This window comes from Amphibalanus amphitrite, unplaced genomic scaffold (genome assembly GCF_019059575.1).
Source record: "Amphibalanus amphitrite isolate SeventyFive unplaced genomic scaffold, NRLGWU_Aamphi_draft 000418F_arrow, whole genome shotgun sequence".
Taxonomy (NCBI): domain Eukaryota; kingdom Metazoa; phylum Arthropoda; class Thecostraca; order Balanomorpha; family Balanidae; genus Amphibalanus; species Amphibalanus amphitrite.
In genome coordinates this window covers 223,007-244,989 of record NW_024881912.1, presented here as the reverse complement: position 1 = coordinate 244,989, position 21,983 = coordinate 223,007, and the positions used below count along the sequence as shown (strand labels likewise).

General features: G+C 49.1%; 1 protein-coding gene across 1 annotated transcript; it reads right to left on the bottom strand.

Annotated features, from left to right (window-relative positions):
* Positions 1-1,165: 1,165 nt before the first annotated feature.
* LOC122391019 (protein Wnt-1-like) lies at positions 1,166-21,543 on the bottom strand. Its single transcript, XM_043384539.1, has 8 exons — positions 21,276-21,543; positions 7,506-7,635; positions 6,001-6,121; positions 5,308-5,465; positions 3,562-3,669; positions 2,651-2,749; positions 2,196-2,362; positions 1,166-2,053 (listed from the first exon to the last, which is right to left on the bottom strand). The coding sequence occupies exons 1-8, from the start codon at positions 21,362-21,364 to the stop codon at positions 1,852-1,854; spliced, it is 1,074 nt and encodes a 357-aa protein (XP_043240474.1). The 5' UTR covers positions 21,365-21,543; the 3' UTR covers positions 1,166-1,851.
* Positions 21,544-21,983: the final 440 nt, after the last annotated feature.

Here is a 21,983-nt window from a genome sequence, read left to right as displayed (position 1 = left end):
AACATGTACTTAATTTAAAGTTAGAGGTCAAGGTCAAGGTCAGGTCAAGGGTACAAATTGCAAGTTTCTACAGTATCGGCCTTGCACCGTAGTTGCCCAAGAATGGAGTCATGGACTGAGACTGATCGCCCAAAACGTGTTCTTAGGCTACCAAGACAATATTAGTTGCATACAATATCATTCAGAGGTCAAGGTCAAGGTCAGGTCAGGTCAGGTCAGGTCACCAAAAAACAAAATATAGAAAAGGGCATGTGCGACACATGTTTTATGGGTCATTTTACTCATAGAATTCAATAGGCACACTCAATAAGTGATATGGACCACCTCTGGATGAATTTCAGGTCGAGGTCAGGTCAAGGTCAGGTCAAGTGAGGTCAAATTTTGAAGTTGGTTGTTAAGGCCTAAAAAGGTGTCTATCTGATGCAGTTTTTCACGGCGAATCGAATGGTGCTATTTTTGTTTCCGTACGAGGTCTAGAACTTCCAAAAAAGACATTTTTCAAAAAATTTGTGTGTCGTGACGTCATTAAATTTTGAATAACTCCCACATTTTTGAACCGATTCTTCTAAAATTTGGCATGTAGGTGCACATAGACCACTTCTCTGACATATATTCCGGTTTTTTCGATAGACTCAAAATTTTGGATTTTATAATGATTTTCCCAAAAAAATCAGTTTTTTGAAGAAAAAAATTTAGGCCAAAATCCAAAATTTTCAAAAAACTGAGATAGCCATTTGATAGACAAAGTAAAATTACGTATAACCTTTTTTGTTACGTCTTGATTCCTTTAAAAATGAAGATGTTAGCGGCGTTTGAACTTTTGCCGTTTTTGAGGCGAAAATGGCGAACATGACGTCACTAAAACGTCAATTTCTCAAAAATTTTCCGACGGATTTCGCTCAAATTTTCAGGGAAGGTGTCAAATTGATGTAAGAAAAGGTACTGAAAGTTTGGCGGCGCTGCGCGCCGCCGTTTTTGAGATATCGCAAAACTTCGCGAGGGGGGGGTAAAATTTACCCCCCCCCCCAGCCCCGCGCGGGTTAACACTAACTTAGCACGTCAACTGATAGCTAGCTGTGTATAAAGTGCCATCGTCTATGAGCCTCGCAATGGCGGATTGGACGTCTAAGTAGTCATGTAGAGCTATGCACGCAAATGTCTGCAGCTGACCCCATGCTGAGGTCTGAGAGAATTTTCAAACTAAATAATCATTTCCAGGATCAGTGAGTAACTCAATAGTACCCGCAGCCGTCGACGCTACGGAAGTCTTTCCATCCAGTTCCTTGTCACTTATCGCGTGTCCGAATATCATTCCGCTCACACGTACAGGAGCATTTAACTTTATCCACTCACTGGGTAACTTGTCGGTCAGAGTGTATCTGCCGTTGCCACGGAGTTAGCCGCATTTAGCGGAACTGTTCACAAAGGATTTAAGACAAGCGTGCTACTCCCGTCAGGGATGTACTACGACTGATTCAGTTCCAACGGTAATGTGACTAAAAGGAAATAGTTCACTTTTAGCATGGGGTTTGAACTGATATTTGAAGGTGATTTGAACATGGGGTTAGATCGTCCAGCATCTAATATTACACAAAGTTGTTCCATGCAAACTAAAGCTTCACGCTTTTAATCCAATCTTTACGAAAAAAAGACTAGCCTGTCTTGTCTTCTACTTTCGTACGAGCATACGTGCACCCCATGTTATTCATCCAATGCAATGGCACATTCGTTCTCAGCTTTCATGTCCTTTCTACCAGAGCCTCATTGAATCCCGCGGCACTCTACAATGCTCACATCTCCTCCGTCGCTACACTCAAACCCTCCCCCTTCGCTCCACCCCGCGGGTCCAGCTCAGTTGCACGTGTGCCTCATCACCGTCTTGTTGCACTGTTCGCACTGCACGTGGCAGCAGTAGACGAAGCGGCAGTTGCACTTCTCTGACACCTCGAGCACCTCGGTGCGGAAGCCGCGTCCGCAGCAGAGCAGGTTGCAGCCGTCCATGCCCCACGAGGTGCGGTTGCACTCGCGGCCGCGGGTGCCGGGGATGCCCAACCTGTGCACAGTTAGGCCTGGTCAAAAGATTTGGAAGCATTACTCTCAGAGGGAAATGGTCGGCTCTTCCAATATTAATCATTGACCTGGAAAGTGGAAACCTCTGTGAGCCTGAAAGAGTATGTGCACGATCCAGTCCTCACTTTGTGTTTTTGTCGCAGTAGTTTGGCGAGTCCTCCAGATAGACCAGGTCGCGCTTGGTGGGCCTCTTCTGGCGCGGGTATTTGGGCTTGAGTCGGATCCTGCGGCGCCGACGGACCGTCTGCATCATAGTGGCCGCGTCGAACTTGGCGCGCAGACTGTCACCGATCTGCAACAATGGATCGAACGGCGTGTCAGAGGGGCGTAACAGCGTGTCAGGGGTGGAATATAGCGGGAGTCGGAGGTGGGGACGACATAACTGGCGTCAGGGGTTGGACGTAACTGGCATCCAGCCGGGGAACAAGGGTGGGTGTCTGCTACGGCAGAGGGTCAGTGGTAAAATGTTGCCCGCAGCATTACACATCCACAATAGTGTCTGAGCTGAAACCCGACTGTCTTCCTGTCGTATAAGGCAACGTTAGGTAGACTTTGAATACAGATTCTCGATCGTACTCACCTGCCGAAAAGGCGCCATTTTTCTCCAGCACACCTGCATATTGCAGGATCCTGACACACCATGGCATTTGCACAGACGGACCATGTTCTTCTTGATAATCTGAAAACAGATACAGTTTAGTGAGGAACCGTCAAAGACTACACGCAGTTTAGTGAGGAACCGTCCGACAGTGCCAGTGCGACAGTAAGGTGTCTCCTAGTGGACAGCATGACAAAACAATTGTTTCTTTGAAAACAATCTACTTATATTGATCAGGCAGTGGCAACGCAATACCAAACTAAGCAGGACAAAAATAAACGCCGGTTCAGCCAAACTACAAGAGTCTCTCCTATCTCGATTTAAAAGCAATGGGCTCAAGCGGTGCTCCCTTTTTATGTGGCTGTGATGCGTGCCCTGGGGGACATAAACATTTTCCATCTATGGTAACTCCCCACCACCGCTGGTATAAAATTTTACGTCTCCATTTTATGATCCATAATATCTTTATCATGGACCGCCGGCGGCTAGTAAACTGAGAACAAAGGGGCTTTCAGTGGAGAGGCCGAAACTTCAGTAGTCCGGATAATGCCGCTCTGAGTGGCCCTCTCCGGTATTGTGCGCGGTACTATTGTGCGCGATCGGCCGGGGGATATGCAGGTTTCATCAAACATCCCAGCCTATTAACAAGAGACTCTGCCAAGCTCTCGAACGAATTGGACATGAATGGATATTTTCCAAAGCTGCAGTTATGAAACATACATGCGAAAAAGAAAGCTGTCCCTGCCATCGAATGCATAACAGCGCCTGTAGAATCGCGACCTCATTTTCGATTAGAGTGGAAGATCAAGGAGCATATAACCCAAAACGCTAGATCTGATTTCAGAAGTCACTTGGACTTGGACTTTCCTTTATTTGAAACCCCAAGCTCTTACCCGTCTGCCGGCTTCGTTGTTGTGCAGGTTCATCTGACCCTCGGCCGAGTTTTTCTCCTCGTTCGAGTCAACAAACTCTCTACTGAACATCCTTCCGAAATCCACGTCCTGCGGAAGCACAAATACAGTGGTTATCACTGGATCGGCAACTTAAGCATTACATCGTCCGTGCACGGAAAATGACACAATTATATCACAGTTGTGACACAACTACTACATCACTTTCTAGCCCTCGCCCGCACATGCCATTTTCCCATCCTAGAACGCACATGGGGGGGGTGGTTGCCACCCCCCCGCGCCATTTCGTTCCTGTTGGAGATAGAGCTTAGCAGTAAAGACCAAAAAGATTCTTTGGGAAGAGACGAATCCAATGATACCCAGTTTTACCTTCTCAGGTCAGTCATTGACCTTCCAGGTCAGGTCAAACTAAAAAATGTTGCTGTTTTGGGTCACCGTTGGATATCAAGTGTGCTGCTTATCAAATACCGATGACGATGCTGTTTTCTGGTGCCAAGCCAGCTAGAACCTCTTTGTCACACTACCCGACCAGAATTTTGCTGCTGAGGTCATTTCAGGTCAAGTTAGGTCAAGGTCAATTATATGTGTTTGTATGTCTGTGTGTGTCTGTGTGTATACTAATGTGTGCACCGATTGTTTTTGGGTCCATATTACATGAAATCATGATCTGAGAAGCTTTTACCAAAAATCCAGTCAAAAAACTTCAAAAAAGTAAATTCAGCTTGCCTAAAACGCAATTATCTTAGATGACCTAGGTTGACCTTGACCCTGACCTTGACCCCTGTACATCGTCGAACAACATGTTCCATGATAGGTGGGAGGTAGGACTGGCAAAAAAGGCCGAAATCAGGGTGTCAAAAGCTCATAAGGCCCATGGCAAACGCAAGATGTTGAGAATTGGCCATTTGGGTCATGACATGACCTGAAAAACAAGGTCATATCTCCGAAACCAAAAATCGCAGAAACTTGAAATTTTCAGTGGACATCAAGAAAGGATAGAGGAGCAGCTATACGAAAAATCAGCCTTCTAGCTCTAAAAATGTTGAGTGCAGAGCAGAAAGACTACCTGGGGGGGGGGGGTGGCAACCACCCCCCCATGTGCGGGCGAGGGCTAGTGTACCACTTCTCCATTGACAAATGTTCTCTCTCCTCCGAGAATCAGCCCCCTCGAAAGTGCCCCCAGACGGGCACCTCTGCGCATCCCCCCCCCCCTCTCAGAACCAAACTCCGAGAACCCGTCCCACTCCCAGCGGCGAGCTGCAGTCACCTCTGAACTGCCACCCACCTCTAAACAGGCGCTCCCAGTACCCACCTCCGAGCAGCCGCCCCAGTACCCACCTCCGAACAGCCGCCCCAGTACCCACCTCCGAGCAGCCGCCCCAGTACCCACCTCCGAGCAGCCGCCCCAATACCCACCTCCGAGCAGCCGCCCTAGTACCCACCCCTGAGTAGCCGCCCCAATACCCACCTCCGAACAGCCGCCCCAGTACCCACCTCCGAACAGCCGCCCCAGTACCCACCTCAGAACAGCCGCCCCAATACCCACCTCCGAGCAGCCGTCCCAGTACCCACCTCCGAACAGCCGCCCTAGTACCCACCCCTGAGTAGCCGCCCCAATACCCACCTCCGAACAGCCGCCCCAGTACCCACCCCTGAACAGCCGCCCCAGTACCCACCTCCGAGCAGCCGTCCCAGTACCCACCCCTGAGCAGCCGCCCCAGTACCCACCTCTGAGCAGCCGCCCCACTCCCAGCGGCGCGCCCGGCGGTTCAGGATGCGCTGGTCGCAGCCGCACTCGGCGATCTGACCGCGACTGCACGCCCGTGTCACGCTGTAGGCCACGCCGGCCGCCGACACGGCGTGGATGTAGGCGCGCTCTCGGCTCTCTGAGAACAACGGGGCACGGCCGGGCGGCGCGTGAGGTCACGGTAGGGAGGTTTGACTGATAGCATGCGATAAAACCGCAAAAATCACACCAAAAATGTGCATAGACTGATCATGCGATTCGGATGCTTCTAAGCATCGTGAATTATTTGCACACTACCTACCTATGCATTGCAGGATATCACTTTAGCGGTCGGTCTGTTTTAATGATCTGAATGACACTAACAAAAACGAGCTGTATTTTCTCGGATGTATCTGATATTCGGAAGGATCGAAAGATTGATGTTATCTTCAACAATGCGTTAAATCACGTCTAACATGCTGGCCGTACTGTCAATCACACTATGTCAGGATAGTACACAAGCACTTTCAACAGTAACATCCCTTATAACTGACAGACAAGCGTGAAACAGGGATCTATCATTGAATGGCAACCAAGCTTTTCACTTCTAAGCGTATGCAAAGCACTACTGTTTGGGGCTGGGTTACCGCAGATGACGGGGTGGGAGGGGTGTGGTGGACGGGGAGAGCGCGTACTGACGGCGACGATGCCTCCGAAGACGGAGGACGCGTTGCTGAAGGTGGAGCAGTTCCAGCGGTGCGTGCGGAACTGCCACTGGCACTCCTCGATACCCGTCTTAGCGCCGTAGCCCACACACTGAAATACGGACGGAAGGGTCAGAATTCAGAAGAGCAGCGCCATATCCAACACACTGAAAGACGGGGAGGAAGTGAGCCAGGCTCTGCCCTGCGCCCGATTGTGACAGAGAATGAAAAGGCATGGGTGATAAATTCCGAAGGACGTGCGAATATATGAGAACACTTTTACGGCGTCAACGGCATATCTGATGGCAATATAACCCGTTTTGGCAATGGATGAGCCTACGACGCCATTTATAGAAACCAACACTGCTCAATATGGGCTCAGTAATGTCATAAAAAGGTGGGAGTCACTGCTCAAACATCACACTTCACTGCCTGCCAGTCACAAACATTCTCCGGGCCGCGCCCGCCGGGCATATTGATGTCCTCCCGATAATGGCAGCCGGTGAGCGGGGAGCCGTCTCACCAGTCAGCCGCTGACTCCCGAGCGTGAGGAGCGGCCACACCCGTCAACTTTGACAGCCGGCGCATATGGCAGCTCAATGGCCAATGCTGCCACAGACCCGCACTCGACTACGATTTACAGGCTGTCGCGAAAAGCACTAAAGTCGCAGCGTTTTACGACCTAGCCCAGCAAAATCGGCGTTGCTAGGTGGAGTTACGAACCAAAACTAATGGCGAATAATCATAAACTACAAAGTTTTCGGCAATGTCCTGAAATACTCCAGCAAACAACCTTCATTCAGCCCACTTTGACTAAGTGAAGTGGCAAATCAGCTCATGCAAGTGTCGAGCGGGCTCGTTGATTCGCGGCCCCTGGATACGCCCGTGCTGCATGTATAGGCGGTGTGCCACGCAGCAATCCGGCGGCTCTGCGCCGGTTGCGGAAAAATCTGTCTGCTCCGGTCATGTGACTCCCGCGGGTCGAGAGCCGCCAATCGCTGCGCGCCACGATTGGCCGGCGGGTCGGCCGTCCGGGCCGCGCGGCGGCGACCCCGCCATTCGTGCACTGGTTCTGTGTGGTTCTTGTTGTGGGCGTCTGCGTGAACGGTAAGATTTGCTATTTTGTTACTATGAATTGTTGTAAACCCTCATTTGTTGTTAACTTTGCTTTGCTTAGTGGTTATTTTCATCGTTGGCTTGTATTTGTGCGTTGTTAAGTTAATTTTAATCTGTTGCAGGACGCGAGCTAATTGTCGAGCTAATGGCGAGCTAATGGCAAGCTAGTCTGTGGAGCTCATGACTAGTTGATAGCGGAGCTAATGTCTGGGATTTGAGTTTTGAACTCCGCACCACAATATAAACTTGAAAGCATCAGCACCGTGTCGTGGATGGGAGGCAGCAATCGTGACGCAGAGCTCGGCACCCCGGCCCTACACATGTGGGGGAGGGGGGGGGAGGGTGCCCAAACAAAAGGCCGGCGCAGCGGTCCATCGCACCTGGAGAATGTTTCTGTCCAGGCCGCAGAGCTCCCGCTGCCGCGCCACCAGGTAGTGCAGCTTCTGGCAGGTGTTCTGGTAAGAGCTGGACGCCATCTGAAGGTCGATAGAGCTCTGCATTCCCAGCAGCCTGCAACAAAACGACACAGTCACACAGTCGCACGGAGGTAACCGCGCGTCAGTCAGACATGATTATTTGTTTGAGACATTACTAATGAGGAGGACGACTGAACAGGCTGAATAGTTTATAAACACTAAGTTGTTCGCATATCTGTAAAAAGGACTTTACATACCCTGTTGATTTTGCGCCCACACCCTGTTTGAGGCGCAAAATCAACTTTTCTGGAAATCCGCATAACGTCAACCCTACGTCAACCCAAGACACGAAAATCGTTATTTCTTTGCGACAAGGGTACGGCATGAAACGTGAATACGTTCTATCTAATGTTTATGTAATATTATTGCTTTGCGATTGTTTTAATAAAATGTCCTAGCATACATTATGCCTATTTATTTTTTCGGCATTAAAAAAATGCAACTTCGTAGCAGGTTTGGCAAAAGGTTTTTTACATTGCAAAAGTAAGCATATTACTAAATATATATATATAAATATATATATATATATATATATATATATATATTCGAATAGTTCGGAAGCAGGTTCTCTTTTATGCAAGTTTTGTTAAACACAACAGCATAATGGGCACTTATCTTCTTCTTATTAAGACTTTCGAGGCGGCGAATGCACTGTCGAGGTTCGGGTTCGTGAGAATGTAAAATATTACCAAAAGATGTCATAAATACAAAATATCATAGCTATATTGTTGTTCGACGTTTCGATCTATCAGAGATCATTTTCAAGAAAATTACAGTCACACAGTTTTAGAAGTCATACTTTGAGATAAATGGGTTCAATTACATTTTTGGAACAGATATTACGGATATGATACTAAAACTATTCAGTCGATGAGTCACAGCATTCAAAACAAAATAACACACTTTTGTTTTCGTACATGAGCTATAACCCTAAACACATTCGTTCATCCTCCGCGAAGGAAGGTCACATCAAAAACACCATAGCGAGATACGTACGCGCATATGACAGATAAATCAGTCAACCCGCCGCGAGTACTTTGTCGTACAGTGATAGAGATGTGTTCTGCTTTGTCTGAATGTTGATGATTGGCTTTTTGTCGCGAATGTACACTGTTTCAAGTGTGACGAGCCGTCTACGATCCTGACAGTGTGCTAGGATGGATGTGTTGGTCACGAGATCGTCACGTGTGAGTGCGGTGTTGTGATGTTCTGTGTAGTGTTTCTTGGGGGCTCCGTCCTGCAGGTGCATTGTGAGACGTCTGCTCAGAGACGTTGTGGTGTGACCAATGTAGTATACTTCGCGGGTCGCGCAGTCCCCGGCTGTACATTTAAACTGGTATACTACATTGGTCTGCTTGAGTGTTGCCGTGCTGCGTGTGGGATTGTTTTGCATCACCAGTGAGGATGTCTTGGGGCTAGTGTAGTAGACCTGAACTACCAGTCGCTGTTGCCCATCCGTAGGTTGGCAGTTACGGCGAACAATACCGCGGATCACCTGCTCATCCGTCTTCCATGTTGGAGACATCGTGCTGCGGTAGTACACTTTTAGCTCGTCTTTCTTTGTCTTTGGCTCCTTGTTTGTCACATGGTTCTCAAGCATGTTTTTTACAGCGTCGTCAAACATAGAATTGCTGTACCCATTATCTACTAGGATCTTACGAACCCTCTCAAGTTCAGTGTGAAGTAGATCCCAAGTCGAGCAGTGTTTCATGGCCCGTCTAATGTACGCCCTTATGACACCTGATTTGTACGAGTCAGTGACGTGACTCGTACAAATGGGGAGGGTGACGTCACTGACTCGTACAAATCAGGTGTCATAAGGGCGTACATTAGACGGGCCATGAAACACTGCTCGACTTGGGATCTACTTCACACTGAACTTGAGAGGGTTCGTAAGATCCTAGTAGATAATGGGTACAGCAATTCTATGTTTGACGACGCTGTAAAAAACATGCTTGAGAACCATGTGACAAACAAGGAGCCAAAGACAAAGAAAGACGAGCTAAAAGTGTACTACCGCAGCACGATGTCTCCAACATGGAAGACGGATGAGCAGGTGATCCGCGGTATTGTTCGCCGTAACTGCCAACCTACGGATGGGCAACAGCGACTGGTAGTTCAGGTCTACTACACTAGCCCCAAGACATCCTCACTGGTGATGCAAAACAATCCCACACGCAGCACGGCAACACTCAAGCAGACCAATGTAGTATACCAGTTTAAATGTACAGCCGGGGACTGCGCGACCCGCGAAGTATACTACATTGGTCACACCACAACGTCTCTGAGCAGACGTCTCACAATGCACCTGCAGGACGGAGCCCCCAAGAAACACTACACAGAACATCACAACACCGCACTCACACGTGACGATCTCGTGACCAACACATCCATCCTAGCACACTGTCAGGATCGTAGACGGCTCGTCACACTTGAAACAGTGTACATTCGCGACAAAAAGCCAATCATCAACATTCAGACAAAGCAGAACACATCTCTATCACTGTACGACAAAGTACTCGCGGCGGGTTGACTGATTTATCTGTCATATGCGCGTACGTATCTCGCTATGGTGTTTTTGATGTGACCTTCCTTCGCGGAGGATGAACGAATGTGTTTAGGGTTATAGCTCATGTACGAAAACAAAAGTGTGTTATTTTGTTTTGAATGCTGTGACTCATCGACTGAATAGTTTTAGTATCATATCCGTAATATCTGTTCCAAAAATGTAATTGAACCCATTTATCTCAAAGTATGACTTCTAAAACTGTGTGACTGTAATTTTCTTGAAAATGATCTCTGATAGATCGAAACGTCGAACAACAATATAGCTATGATATTTTGTATTTATGACATCTTTTGGTAATATTTTACATTCTCACGAACCCGAACCTCGACAGTGCATTCGCCGCCTCGAAAGTCTTAATAAGAAGAAGATAAGTGCCCATTATGCTGTTGTGTTTAACAAAACTTGCATATATATATATATATATATATATATATATATATATATATATATATATATATATATATATATATATATATATATATATATATATATATATATATATATATATATATATTAGGGTGGCACTTAAAAATCAATTTTTGATTTTTAATGCGTGCGGGTCGTTTTCCGGTTCCATTCCCGTAAAAAATAAGGGAGGCAAATTTTTATGGGAAAATATTGATGTTTAGAGGTCGCGAATCAAGGTCAAAATTGAGATTTTGGTAGCAGATTTCAATGTCGTTAAAATCGTTTCTGACTTTCCTCTTACGCTGTAATCGGATGATAATAAGGCATTTCTTAGTCATTTTCATATTGTTTATTGATATTCCATGCAGCTTCGGTCACGCCAGAACGCTGGTCTACGTACTCCACTACTCCAGTTCCTCCTCTTTAGTAGAATATTGGCGCCTCATTGGAGGGAGGGGTATCATGGGCAACGGGCACCCAGATCACTTTGTGTGTAGCCTGGTTAGCAATTGCAGTCGATCTTCGGGTGTCAGGCTAGCGTTTTCTGTGATCTTTTCAACGACATGGAGGAAGAGCTGGCGCTAATCTTTGTCTTTCATGAGTGCCAGTCTACATCAGCGCCATACCGCGCGGCTGGTGAAGTCATTCACCACCCGCAGCTCCCGGACTACACGAGATGCGGTTTGGTAGCTGCTGTCCTCCCAGTGGCCTTGGTCATTGATGATGAGCCCCGCGTCCAAGTCGTGTATCCTTGAGAGCTTTTTGAACGATTGTGTGAGGAAGCTTGCCAACGTCTCGGTCGCGAGAGCGGCGTTCATAGTGTCCACCAAGGACTTATGGGGCGGGTCCTCGTCCTCCCTCTCCTACAAGTCTATTGCCCGCACCATGTCTTGATTGAGCCCGAGGGTCGGGGTCTAAAAGCTCCAGAATCACCAGCCGATCACTCAAGTACTACAGGTGACGGCCGAAGAACGGGACTGTCGCCTTCGACAGCTCCTTGTCGGGGTAGGTGCAGAATGAGTTCACGAAGGTCAGGTCCAGAGCCGGCGCAGTGGCAGTAAAGCCCAAGGCCGTATAAGAGGTAGAGCCCCAGACCAGGCGGCGGCGGCGGCGGCGAACTTGCAGGCAACGAACAGCGCACAGCGTCTGATGACCTGGGCCTCGGCCTCCGTCAGCCGGAGCCGCTCCCTGAAGAGGAAGGCATCCACAATGCGGATGGTCTTTGCCATCCACCTAACTCAGTGGAGTACTCTGAGGCGGAGAAACGGATGCCGTGCTTGGAACTCCACCGAGAGCAATTACGCAGAGCTCCAGAAGTTTTCGGTAATCTTCCCGGAGCTAGGCATAGTCCAGCGATGGAAGCGATGGAAGCTGACCAGCAGCTCGTCCCACTCCGGAACGTCGTCGACGGCGAACGCCGCAGGTGTGATCCTGTCAATGAAGTATGAACTCCCACCCGCCTTTGAACCTCTTAAACAGCCGGATGTAGAGGCCACTCGAGATTCTAGGGCAGGTGGAGAAGGCCTTCTCTAGGACCAGCTCTTACACGTGGTGCCGGCAGGCCAGCTGGAGGACGGGCCGATCCAGCTTCTGCTCGATAAGGGCTAAAGTACCGTTCACCAGCATGCTGTTCGCCGTCGTGGCGTCGAAGCAAAAGGCCGCAGTTCTGCTTCTCCAGTTCCTAGTCCCCCAGCGCTGTGAGCATGACCTCCTGTGCTTGGATGGAGGGGAGATTGGGAACGGCGAGTGGCTTGGCCACCCCAATCCCTCCCCCTCTCCATCACCAGGACCTAGAATCGATCGACGCTCCTTCTCTCGCGGTTCAGGATTCGCGGTTCAGCCGGAGTCGTATCCTAAGTTCCGTGCCGCAGTTGATAACAGGTTCACGTGTTCTTCACACATTACGGTTGGGCAGTTTGGCCCGGTCGAGGCCAGTTCACTGTTGGGGATGTCCGCTCGCCCGCATGCGCTTGGGAGTGTGAGTCGACGTTCCTCTCCCATGGTCGCCATCGTCAAAGACGTTCCCTCCGTGTGCGCGCCGCAACGGCCGGGTAAGTCTGTTGCTTGTACTGGCACTAGAGTCGGAAGAACATCCCAAAAGCACAATAAACCAGTGCAGCTCAATGCCCACTCTCGCCTCTGCTTTCGCTCGCCGGCGATAGGCTGACTCCAACTTCTTCACATTATCTTTGACAGAAAAGGAGCATGTCTCAAGAACCGATAGAACCGTGGGGCTCGTTCTCCCTTTGGAACAGGAGAGACCGGTCACTCCTCACACTAATCAGAGGATATGACCTCCACTGTGAGAAGGCACCGGTCGCAGGCCAAAATAGGCCTGACATGGGTAAAACAGCCCAGAGCAGACCTGTCTTGGCCTGACCTGGACTGGCTACGATCGGCCGGAAGTGATGGGATAAACAATTGTTATACAAATAAAGGTCAAAATACGTCGGAAATTACCCTTAATGACCACATATGTCATTCCAAATAGGTTTAAAGTAGTTCCCCAAAAGTTGATTTTTTCCCCAAAACTGCCAACTTTGACCTCAATTCGCGACCCCTAAATATCAATATTTTTCAAAATCATTTTGCACACATTATTTTTTACGGGAATGGAACCAGAAAACTACCCGCACGCCAAAAAATCGAATAACATAAAATTCACCCTATTGCTAAGTGCCACCCTAATATATATATATATATATATATATATATATATATATATATATATATATATATATATATATATATAATATATATATATATATATATATATATATATATATATATATATATATATATATATATATATATATATATATATATATATATATATATATATATATATATATATATATATATATAGATTAAAAGATTAGATAAAAGATTAGATATTTTAGATAATTAAAAGATTAGAATAAAAGATTAGATAGATAAAAAATTAGATTAAAATATATATATATATATATATATATATATATATATATATATATATATATATATATATATATATATATATATATATATATATCAGCTCATCGCTCTCAGCCCCCTCCCCTTGGGAGCCGAGGCCCGTGTTCTGGAGCGTTCCGAGCTCGCTGTTTTAGTGCCGCCACTCTCTGCCAAAGAGGCGCCCTAACAGTCGGCACTGGACGCAATATCGCCGCACAATTCGCCCGCGGAACATTCGCCGCGACCCGCCGGCCGGTTTCCGTCCCTCCAACGGCCGCGACAGCGCCCGTTTCACGACCCCTTTGATGGCAATGGAAGCAGCTCTTATCCGTAAAATATACGCCCCAACAATCGGAGCGGACCGTGCATTTCGCAGCCATGGTCGGATTTATGATTATTTCGGTGCTTTTTCTTTTTAAGCGCACCTGGCGCCCCTAAATGTTAGCTTCCATTACAATGTGACTAAATGTCAAGCTAAACATAGAGCATTTTAAACCAGAGTCCAGAATCAGTTTGAAAGATCGTAAAACCGGGAATACCATAAATTGAGTAAGTTTTATTAATGGGAATACGTCGATGGCTCGGCAATCAAGCTCCGGAAATACTTGTGCGCACGTTGTGGTAGGCCTCCCACCATGCAGCGCGTCCGAAACTCACGCAACGTCGGCGAAACAGGCGGCCTCCTACTGGCGTCTTTATTACAGCCCCGGCATAGTTACAGCACTCGCACCAGGCCGTAAGTCAGGCAGCGGCATTCCTGCGTTCTTCGTTTCACCACGAGACCACTGAGAAGTCTCTGAGGTGGCCGCCCAGAGAACTCTGACAATTCTCATTGTGTCCCGCACCGCTGTGTCCGATAAAGTGCACAGTGCAGAGAGACGGTGACTGAGAACTGAGAAGAGACCATAAATGCCTCATGCAGCTCTCTGAACCCCTGCTCTTCAGTCCCTACTCATGCGGAAGTCCCCTCTGGGCTTTATGAATCGTATGAGTTACCTACCACTACTCCCGGAAGGGTCGCGGCGGCTCGCGGAAGGATCAGCCTCTGTGGCGTCATCACCACTGAGGTGTGAATGGCGGGGCGCGCGCGGGGGTCCATCGGTGCCCCTCTCTGCGGCCGCGGGGCGGGCCGCTCACACATAAATCTCGTGCGGTGCGGAAGTGGCATTATGGACGGCGTGCTGACTGCGTCCGCCCTCGTGGCGCGCCTCTGATAATTAGTTGGCCGACTAATGAAGTGGACATGCCCACCGCCACGATCGTATGCGTCGTTCGCACCCCACGCGTCCCCGTGTGCCCCTGGGGCACCCTCTGTGTGACGGCCAGTGTAACCGGCGCGATCCGCAAGCGTCCCCATCAGGCGATCGCACTTCCATTGACGGGCAGTTTGTAGTCGGATGTCTTCTGCTGATCAGACGTTGTGATGCCTAATTTGCTGTCTCCTACACGAAAAAAGAAGGGATACTATCACGTGGGACTACTTGATGCGATGGTGGCAATTTGAGACAGCATACATCAATTTATGTTGTGTGTCAATGATAATGAAAAGCGACTATATGCTGATGTTTGTTTACATCGTCTACAATCCAACTACATACATGAAACGAGCGTACTAGCAGCAATGACAGTAAAATATGACTCATCGCCGTGCCTGGCGACGACGAGGCTGGCGACGACAGGACAGCGTCGCTGCCGACGGGCGATCGCCCAGCGCACCGGTGAGTCACCTGAGTCAGGCGAACACGCGCAGGTGACTCAGCTCTGGACGGCCCAGACTCAGACTCCGAGGCGCCACCCACCGCGGCCAGCACTAGGAAACGAAATACGAGCCGCCGTACAATCCAGGGCTGGCAGGAGTGTAGTAAGAACGGGTGATGTTAGATCAAAGAAAGCGACGCAGTGGTCTGGCGTGGGAGGCCTGGTGAGGAGAAGGACGCCGCGGACATTTGGTTGTGGTGTTTTACGGCAAACGACTCCCAGAAAGTACAGCAGTTTGGTGCAAACTGTCAGCAGAAACCATTTCCGCATTGGGTCAGGACATGGCAGGAACGGAGGAGAAGCAAGACTCGAAGAATGGGGCGGTATTGCGTAAAGCCAATGATCCTTTCGCGAATGCAATAAAAGAGGACGACTGCAGAATGACGAATGCAAAGCTGACAATAAGCGCCCTCAGCTGTCTGTGAGCCTGTCGGGCCATGACTCGTGAGGAAAGTCCTCTGAGGAGCCGCCACATGCCTCACACCCCTCTGCAGAGGTCGTCATAGCGCGCTATGTGCCCCGGTGACCGCGCTATGCGCCGGGACAGCTGCGGTGGCCGGTCGCCGGAAGCGGACAGCCCGCTGATGGTCCGGGGTGTGAGAAGCGTGCCTGTCTGGTCAGCTTGGACGACAGCTGCCGGTAGTTCATCACCGAGACCAGCACTGGGGAGGGAGCGCGGCCCGCTTTGTGTTCAGAGCAATGTGGGATAATTGCGGGGTAACGCGGGGTAGTAAAGTTGGATTTCGACTAAAATGATCGATACCTGATGAGGCGACCGCAACGTACCCAATGGACGCGAAGACTAGATGCATAGGTTGTAAGCATCTTTTTTCTCTAGTGGTTGAATGCCAAGCGAGCTCTTCAGATAATACCGATGAGGGATGATGCCGGAAATCTTCTCAGCCCCCAGGGAAGCGTTGAGTTATAGGCAGGTATCTGAGAAAGCATGATGCCCGGAAAGCCGACAGCACCTTTACCCTCGCCGTCTGTCTCATTCGGGAAGCGCCGTTTCTCCCCTCTCAGCCTCGTCCGTCCGTCGAATGGGCGCTGTTTACGATGGGCGCTGTCAGCTGCTGAAGGTGCCCCCGACGTCCGACTGCCGTACCCCTGTCGTAAACCGTCGTCTTACAGCGCCGAAACGTGCCGACCGTGCGTTCTGCCAGCTCGCCGTGTCCCCGACGACGGCAGCGGCGCGCCTATTTACGAGGTTGTTCCTTCGTTCAGGGGTGCGCGGACCCCACCCCATACCGATCTGGTGTAGGGACGAGTCTGATGAACCGGGAGGGAAGGGAGGTCCCGGGGTAACGGGATCGGCCAGACATTGAGCTGGACGGCGATACGGGCCGCTATGGAGCGTACCGAGCTCAGTCGCGGCGTATGTCGGCTCTGCGGTGACGGCGTAATGGACTGTCGAGCCGCGGATGTCGGCCTGTCACCGCGATGACTCCGATAAGCAGGATCGCCGAGCTGCATTTGGCTCGCTGAGTGAGTTGCTTATGCTGTAGAAGAGTGGCGCGCGTGTCCAAAGATAGCGAAGCACGCTGTCTGGTTTTGGTCAGTAATGCATTGTAAGAACTGTGTTACTTGTGTGGACATGGCCACACAGGGAGTTCCAGGAGCTGAGTTTCCACGCCAAGTTGACCGCATTGGAGGCGAAACTGTCCACTGCGGGATTATTGTGCTGTGTTCTATTTGTGCTATATGTTGCATTAGCACTGGCTAAACACAGCTAAAAAAACATATATCCGAGAGTGCGGAATTGTTTTATTCTGTAGAGTATCCAAATAATAAAGCTTGTCGGATTCTCAAATTGCGCAACACGTCCCAGCCATGTACCAGGCCAGTCGCAATATCCACCATCTGCCTGCCATTCCTACCGATCTTGTGCAGCTTCACCATCGGAGCTCCATATAATCGGCGGGCGCCTGTCTGTTTACCTCTCAGGCCAGATTGGACGCGACTATCAGACCAGACAGCACGTCTCAGCAGAGACGGGAGGGGCGTAAAGCTTTGTTCACACCGGGGAGTCGATCCCCGCGGTGGCAAACGTCAGTTCGATGGGCTGTTTGTGTGGTCACTGGTCAATGAGACGGCCGTGGCTTATTCAAATTGATTGGCTGATCGGCCCGGTCTTGTTTGCCAAAAAGTAATGACAGCGAGCCACTCGCTTTGTTACAAAATTGGGATGACGGGCATGAAAATCACTATCGCTGTCATTCAAGTCGCGGTTATCTTCCAACAAAATGTCATGCAATGGCTGAGCAATGCGATACTGTTCCACCAATAGGGCATTCAATTTCACTCATAATACGGTCTGCATAGGCTGTATTGAAACATAATAAAATGGTTAGCTTGAGGAATTCATGCCAATCCATTGTAAGGATTCATCGTAAAGCATAGTTTAGCCACAAAGTCATGAACTGGAAGCCCTGACTAAAGTATTGCAAACAATTCTATAAGACCGCTCCGATGGAGTCACGATTCATGCGAGCTCGTACAAAGCATACCAGCTGTGCTTTTGCTTTTATCTCTTTTCGATCGCTTATCTACCATAAAGCCGTGCTAATTACCTGTTTAGGTGACGTCAAAACCTTATCGTTGGCCTATCACGGAACCCCACGACATTTTACTAAGGCTGATCATGAGAGAATGTTTAGTGAACGAGACGGCTCAACAGAAAGGTTGCTCAAAGAAGTAACTATAATCTGAAAGCATGCAAGCAGCTCTGATGTATGTCTTTATTGACTAGGTGAGCTGTAAAGTCCGCTCTGATTTCACTGAAGGAAGAATCAAGTCACAATAGGTAGGTCGGTCACTGAAACGATTTTCTCTCTGCCCAACATCTTTTGGGCCCTAAGCCAGAAAAGTGGCCGATTGGCTCTCCAAACGCAGATAACATTTCATTCCAGTGTAATGCAGGGTCAGAATCCTCTTAATGTGCGAACAGCGGCGAAATGCACGGGTCCTAGCCAAGTGACTAGCGAAATGCAATATAACGCGAGTGGCATGGTGCTTTTTACAGCCTGTCATCGGGTTTAGCAGCTGGTGGTCGGCGTTCCTCAGAGATTATCCGTCGAAAAACGCTGTTAGTACCTGGGCGAGCTCCCGGCCTGAGACACGAGCAGTGAAGTCATAGCGGAGGGCGGAGGTGGGAGAGGGTCCAATGGTGCTTACTTACCCTGAAGCTTCCGAAGAATATCAACGAACTGGGGGACCGGCTAAATGATTGCCTGGAGTGCCTCCTGGTTCCCTGGAGTAGCCCTCAATTAAGGTAAAATGACAAAAGTTGTCAATGGTTAGCGTTGATTACAGTAATCACAATAGCTGAATCGAAGGAATTAAGATGGCGTTGAAAATATCCCGAGATTTTAACATCTTATTGCCTATTAGGTCCTCTGTACTGACTTATCGAAATGTTACGCTGGTCAATTACAACTGATCATGTAATGAATTGATGGGCTGGATTGATAAAATTTATCAGCCACATCAAATGAGCAGATTACCATAACTAAATAGCTTCTATCAAAACCTGACGACGAAATCAGAATTTACGATCGTCCGCACGTTTCTCGTCCCATCATCTCCTGACAGATACAGCCCGCCATTATCAGGCATGCCAGTTTCGGAGGCCGCGGCTCGTACAAACCACTAGTTCTGCCTTATCTCGGCCTGTCCCGAGCCGCGGACAGTGAGAGGGCCACCTGTGCGGGGCTCCCACCGCTCCGCCCGGCCCCTCTCACCCCGGCTCTCACCCGGAGCCCACCGACCGGCCGAGCTGGGACAGCTCTCAGGCACGCTCCACGGCCAGAGACCAGGAAGTACCGACACCAGAGGATGTCCTAGAGAGGTGACACTCCACGTGGGGTGTCGGAACGGTCACCCACCGGACACGGATGGAACCGGCGGATAGATATAGATTCCATGGCTGACTAGCTTAGCGCTGAAGTGACTTTGTGCTAAGAAACTGTGGTAGGCGCGCCAGACATACGCTAGGAAGAAGACCGATGACGAAGAAAATAGGGGAAGTTGGGGGAACGCCGAATACTTTTTTTTCTGACGCCTGTAGCACGCAACGTAGACAACATAAGCTATTCTTGTTGGCGTCATTCGAGAGGCCAGTCGTTTGCCTTTCAAACATACCAGGCGCATTTGATGAATTCGCATACCGTTAAGCACACAAACTAAGAATATCAAAGAAGTGACTTTTTCGGCGTTGCCCCGGACTGCGGGGAAAGCCGAAAATGGGAAAAATGATCTACGGGGAATGCCGACATTGATGTTTTGCCATTTTATCTCAAACTTTATCCAGAATTCATCAAAGCTGACACGCGTTTAAGATCTTGAGGACGCTTGGTGCACACTGGAAGCTATAATTGTGTGATATAATAAGAAAATGCCAGGTAAATCATTCCTTATAGGTAACAGGCCGTTGTGTCGGTTGAAAGTGTAATTTGTGTGGCTAAAAATACGCGTTGCTATTCTACAGCAGTAAAGTCCACGTAGCGTGCTTTAACGTGCGTAATTGCACGTTTTCGGCATTACCCCAGCCAGCCATACTTTCATTTGCAGGCCCATTACTTTTCAACGTGCTGTATAAATTTCAAATAGGCAGCACACTTATGCAAAGACATGCTGAAGATTACTTGACCGAATTGGCCAGACAAACGGTAGCATAATGAGTAACAAATGCAGCTTCAAAGGCGCATGTAGTACAAGGGAAACGTACCTTGAAAACGCTCTTGGCGCCCTCACAGCCGAAGTTTTCCGAATGACGACTCGTAACAAACATGCGATAATTGTAGTCACTTAAGATTCAGAGCATCACTGACATGTGGCATTCATGTCGTATAGTTTTCGAAATATCTCGAATTTCGGCTTTGCCCCAACTCCGGCATTGCCCCAACTTCCCCTAGACTATGAAGCATTTCATGTTGAAACACAATATGAAAGCTTTGTAGACAAAAATAAACAAAAAATGTTCAATTAATTTGAGGGGAAAGTGATAGCTTTATATGACGGATAAGTCACCGCTAAATCCCTGAGGTTTGCAAAAAGGAACTAACTGACAACTGCTGAATTGTTCAGCCACATGCGCTAGCCGCTAGCTGTAAGTCACCGTTCGCTCGGCGATCAGCACACTCGCAGCCGAATGAAATGAGCCGACAACACAGCAATAGCACTGCACTTACAGGTGTACAACAAGCGGGTATACACGATCTTGTACTCCACAAAACACGACAGGGCAGCGCGGGGAAAGTAATGCCGCGCCTCTAATGGACTACAACGACGGCAACCAGGCCCCAGGCGTCGAGCGCCCTCCCCATCGTACCCTCAATGGCGCGTGTGTATGAACGTCCCCAAACCCAGGCAGGAATGACACGCGCCAAAACTGTCGCAGAGATGGCACGCTTAGCGTATAACCGTCGACCACAGTACGGATGGATATTACGATTTTTTTTTAAATGCCACCGGATCTTTTGACAACCCATAACATCGATAACTGTATAGTAGCAATTGTATCAATCAAACATGACTTTGCATGCAAAACAATGAGTTGCAAAAATGCAGTTAAATAATCGTTGAAAGAAGCTTATATAATTAAATGGATAAAACGAACAACGAAATGAATGCATGGAACATTAATCGCACCAGTACAATTTTGACGTTCCTGTTTTTGTCTAACTTTTCAAGCTGACGGATAATGCAAAAACTTCTATTTTCATTCACAGCAAATGCTTCTATAATGTACGATTTAATCAGAGAGTTCAGAAATCAGCAAAACGACAATGTCCTTCATTCGACCGAAGGAAAACTACTATAATTAAACACCAATGCATGACCTTCATGTTTCAAAGAGATGGTTCGTCACGGCACCAGGATAGCCATTTGCGTGTACCTACCCGTCACCAAACGAACCTTACTGTAGCCGCAATCCACCAATGAATCGATGCAAAATTTGTCAATCCATCTGTGGATGAAACACTTACCACCAATTGGCGCCGACCCCGGTCCAGTTGAGCAGCGCAGCGTAGCTGAGAATCACCACACTGACCCGGAGGACCCGGCAATTCTTCATGGCTCCCCTTGTCCAATTACCTCGTATCCAATCTCTACAACACCGCCTGAATCTGACGCAGTCCCAACGCGATTCGAATCTACTCGACGGGGCGCAACGGGACGCGACTCACACCTATGCCAGTCGGTCTGTGGTCTCTCGGACCCCCGTCAGCGTGGTCCGTCGCGTCGGTCCGCGCGCCGCTCCGCCGCCTCCCCACGCCGAGGGGCCAGGTAGTTTGTCCGCGGCCGCGCGCCGTTCGCATAGGGCGCGGCGACGGGCCAATGAGCGGCGGCGGCGGCCGCGCGCGCCGCCTCCCCATTGGTCGTGACGTCGCTCCAGGTCGTAAAGAGGACATGCAATAAAATCTGGGCTCATTCTCCGGCTAATGAAAGAACTAATAGTGCCGATAGGGAGCGGGCTCGTAAACGGCGCCGACTGGGGAGCGACGCGCCGCCGGCGGAGGTGGCACAAGAGGGGCAGAGGCAAAATCGATGGACCGTCACTGGCACCGCCACCGACACAGGAACTGACACCATCACCAACACCGCAACGAGAACTGATGCAAAAAATCCTAGCACTTAGAGTGCACCGGCAGCACCGCCACAGGTTCACGCTGCGGACACTGACTCATGCGGAC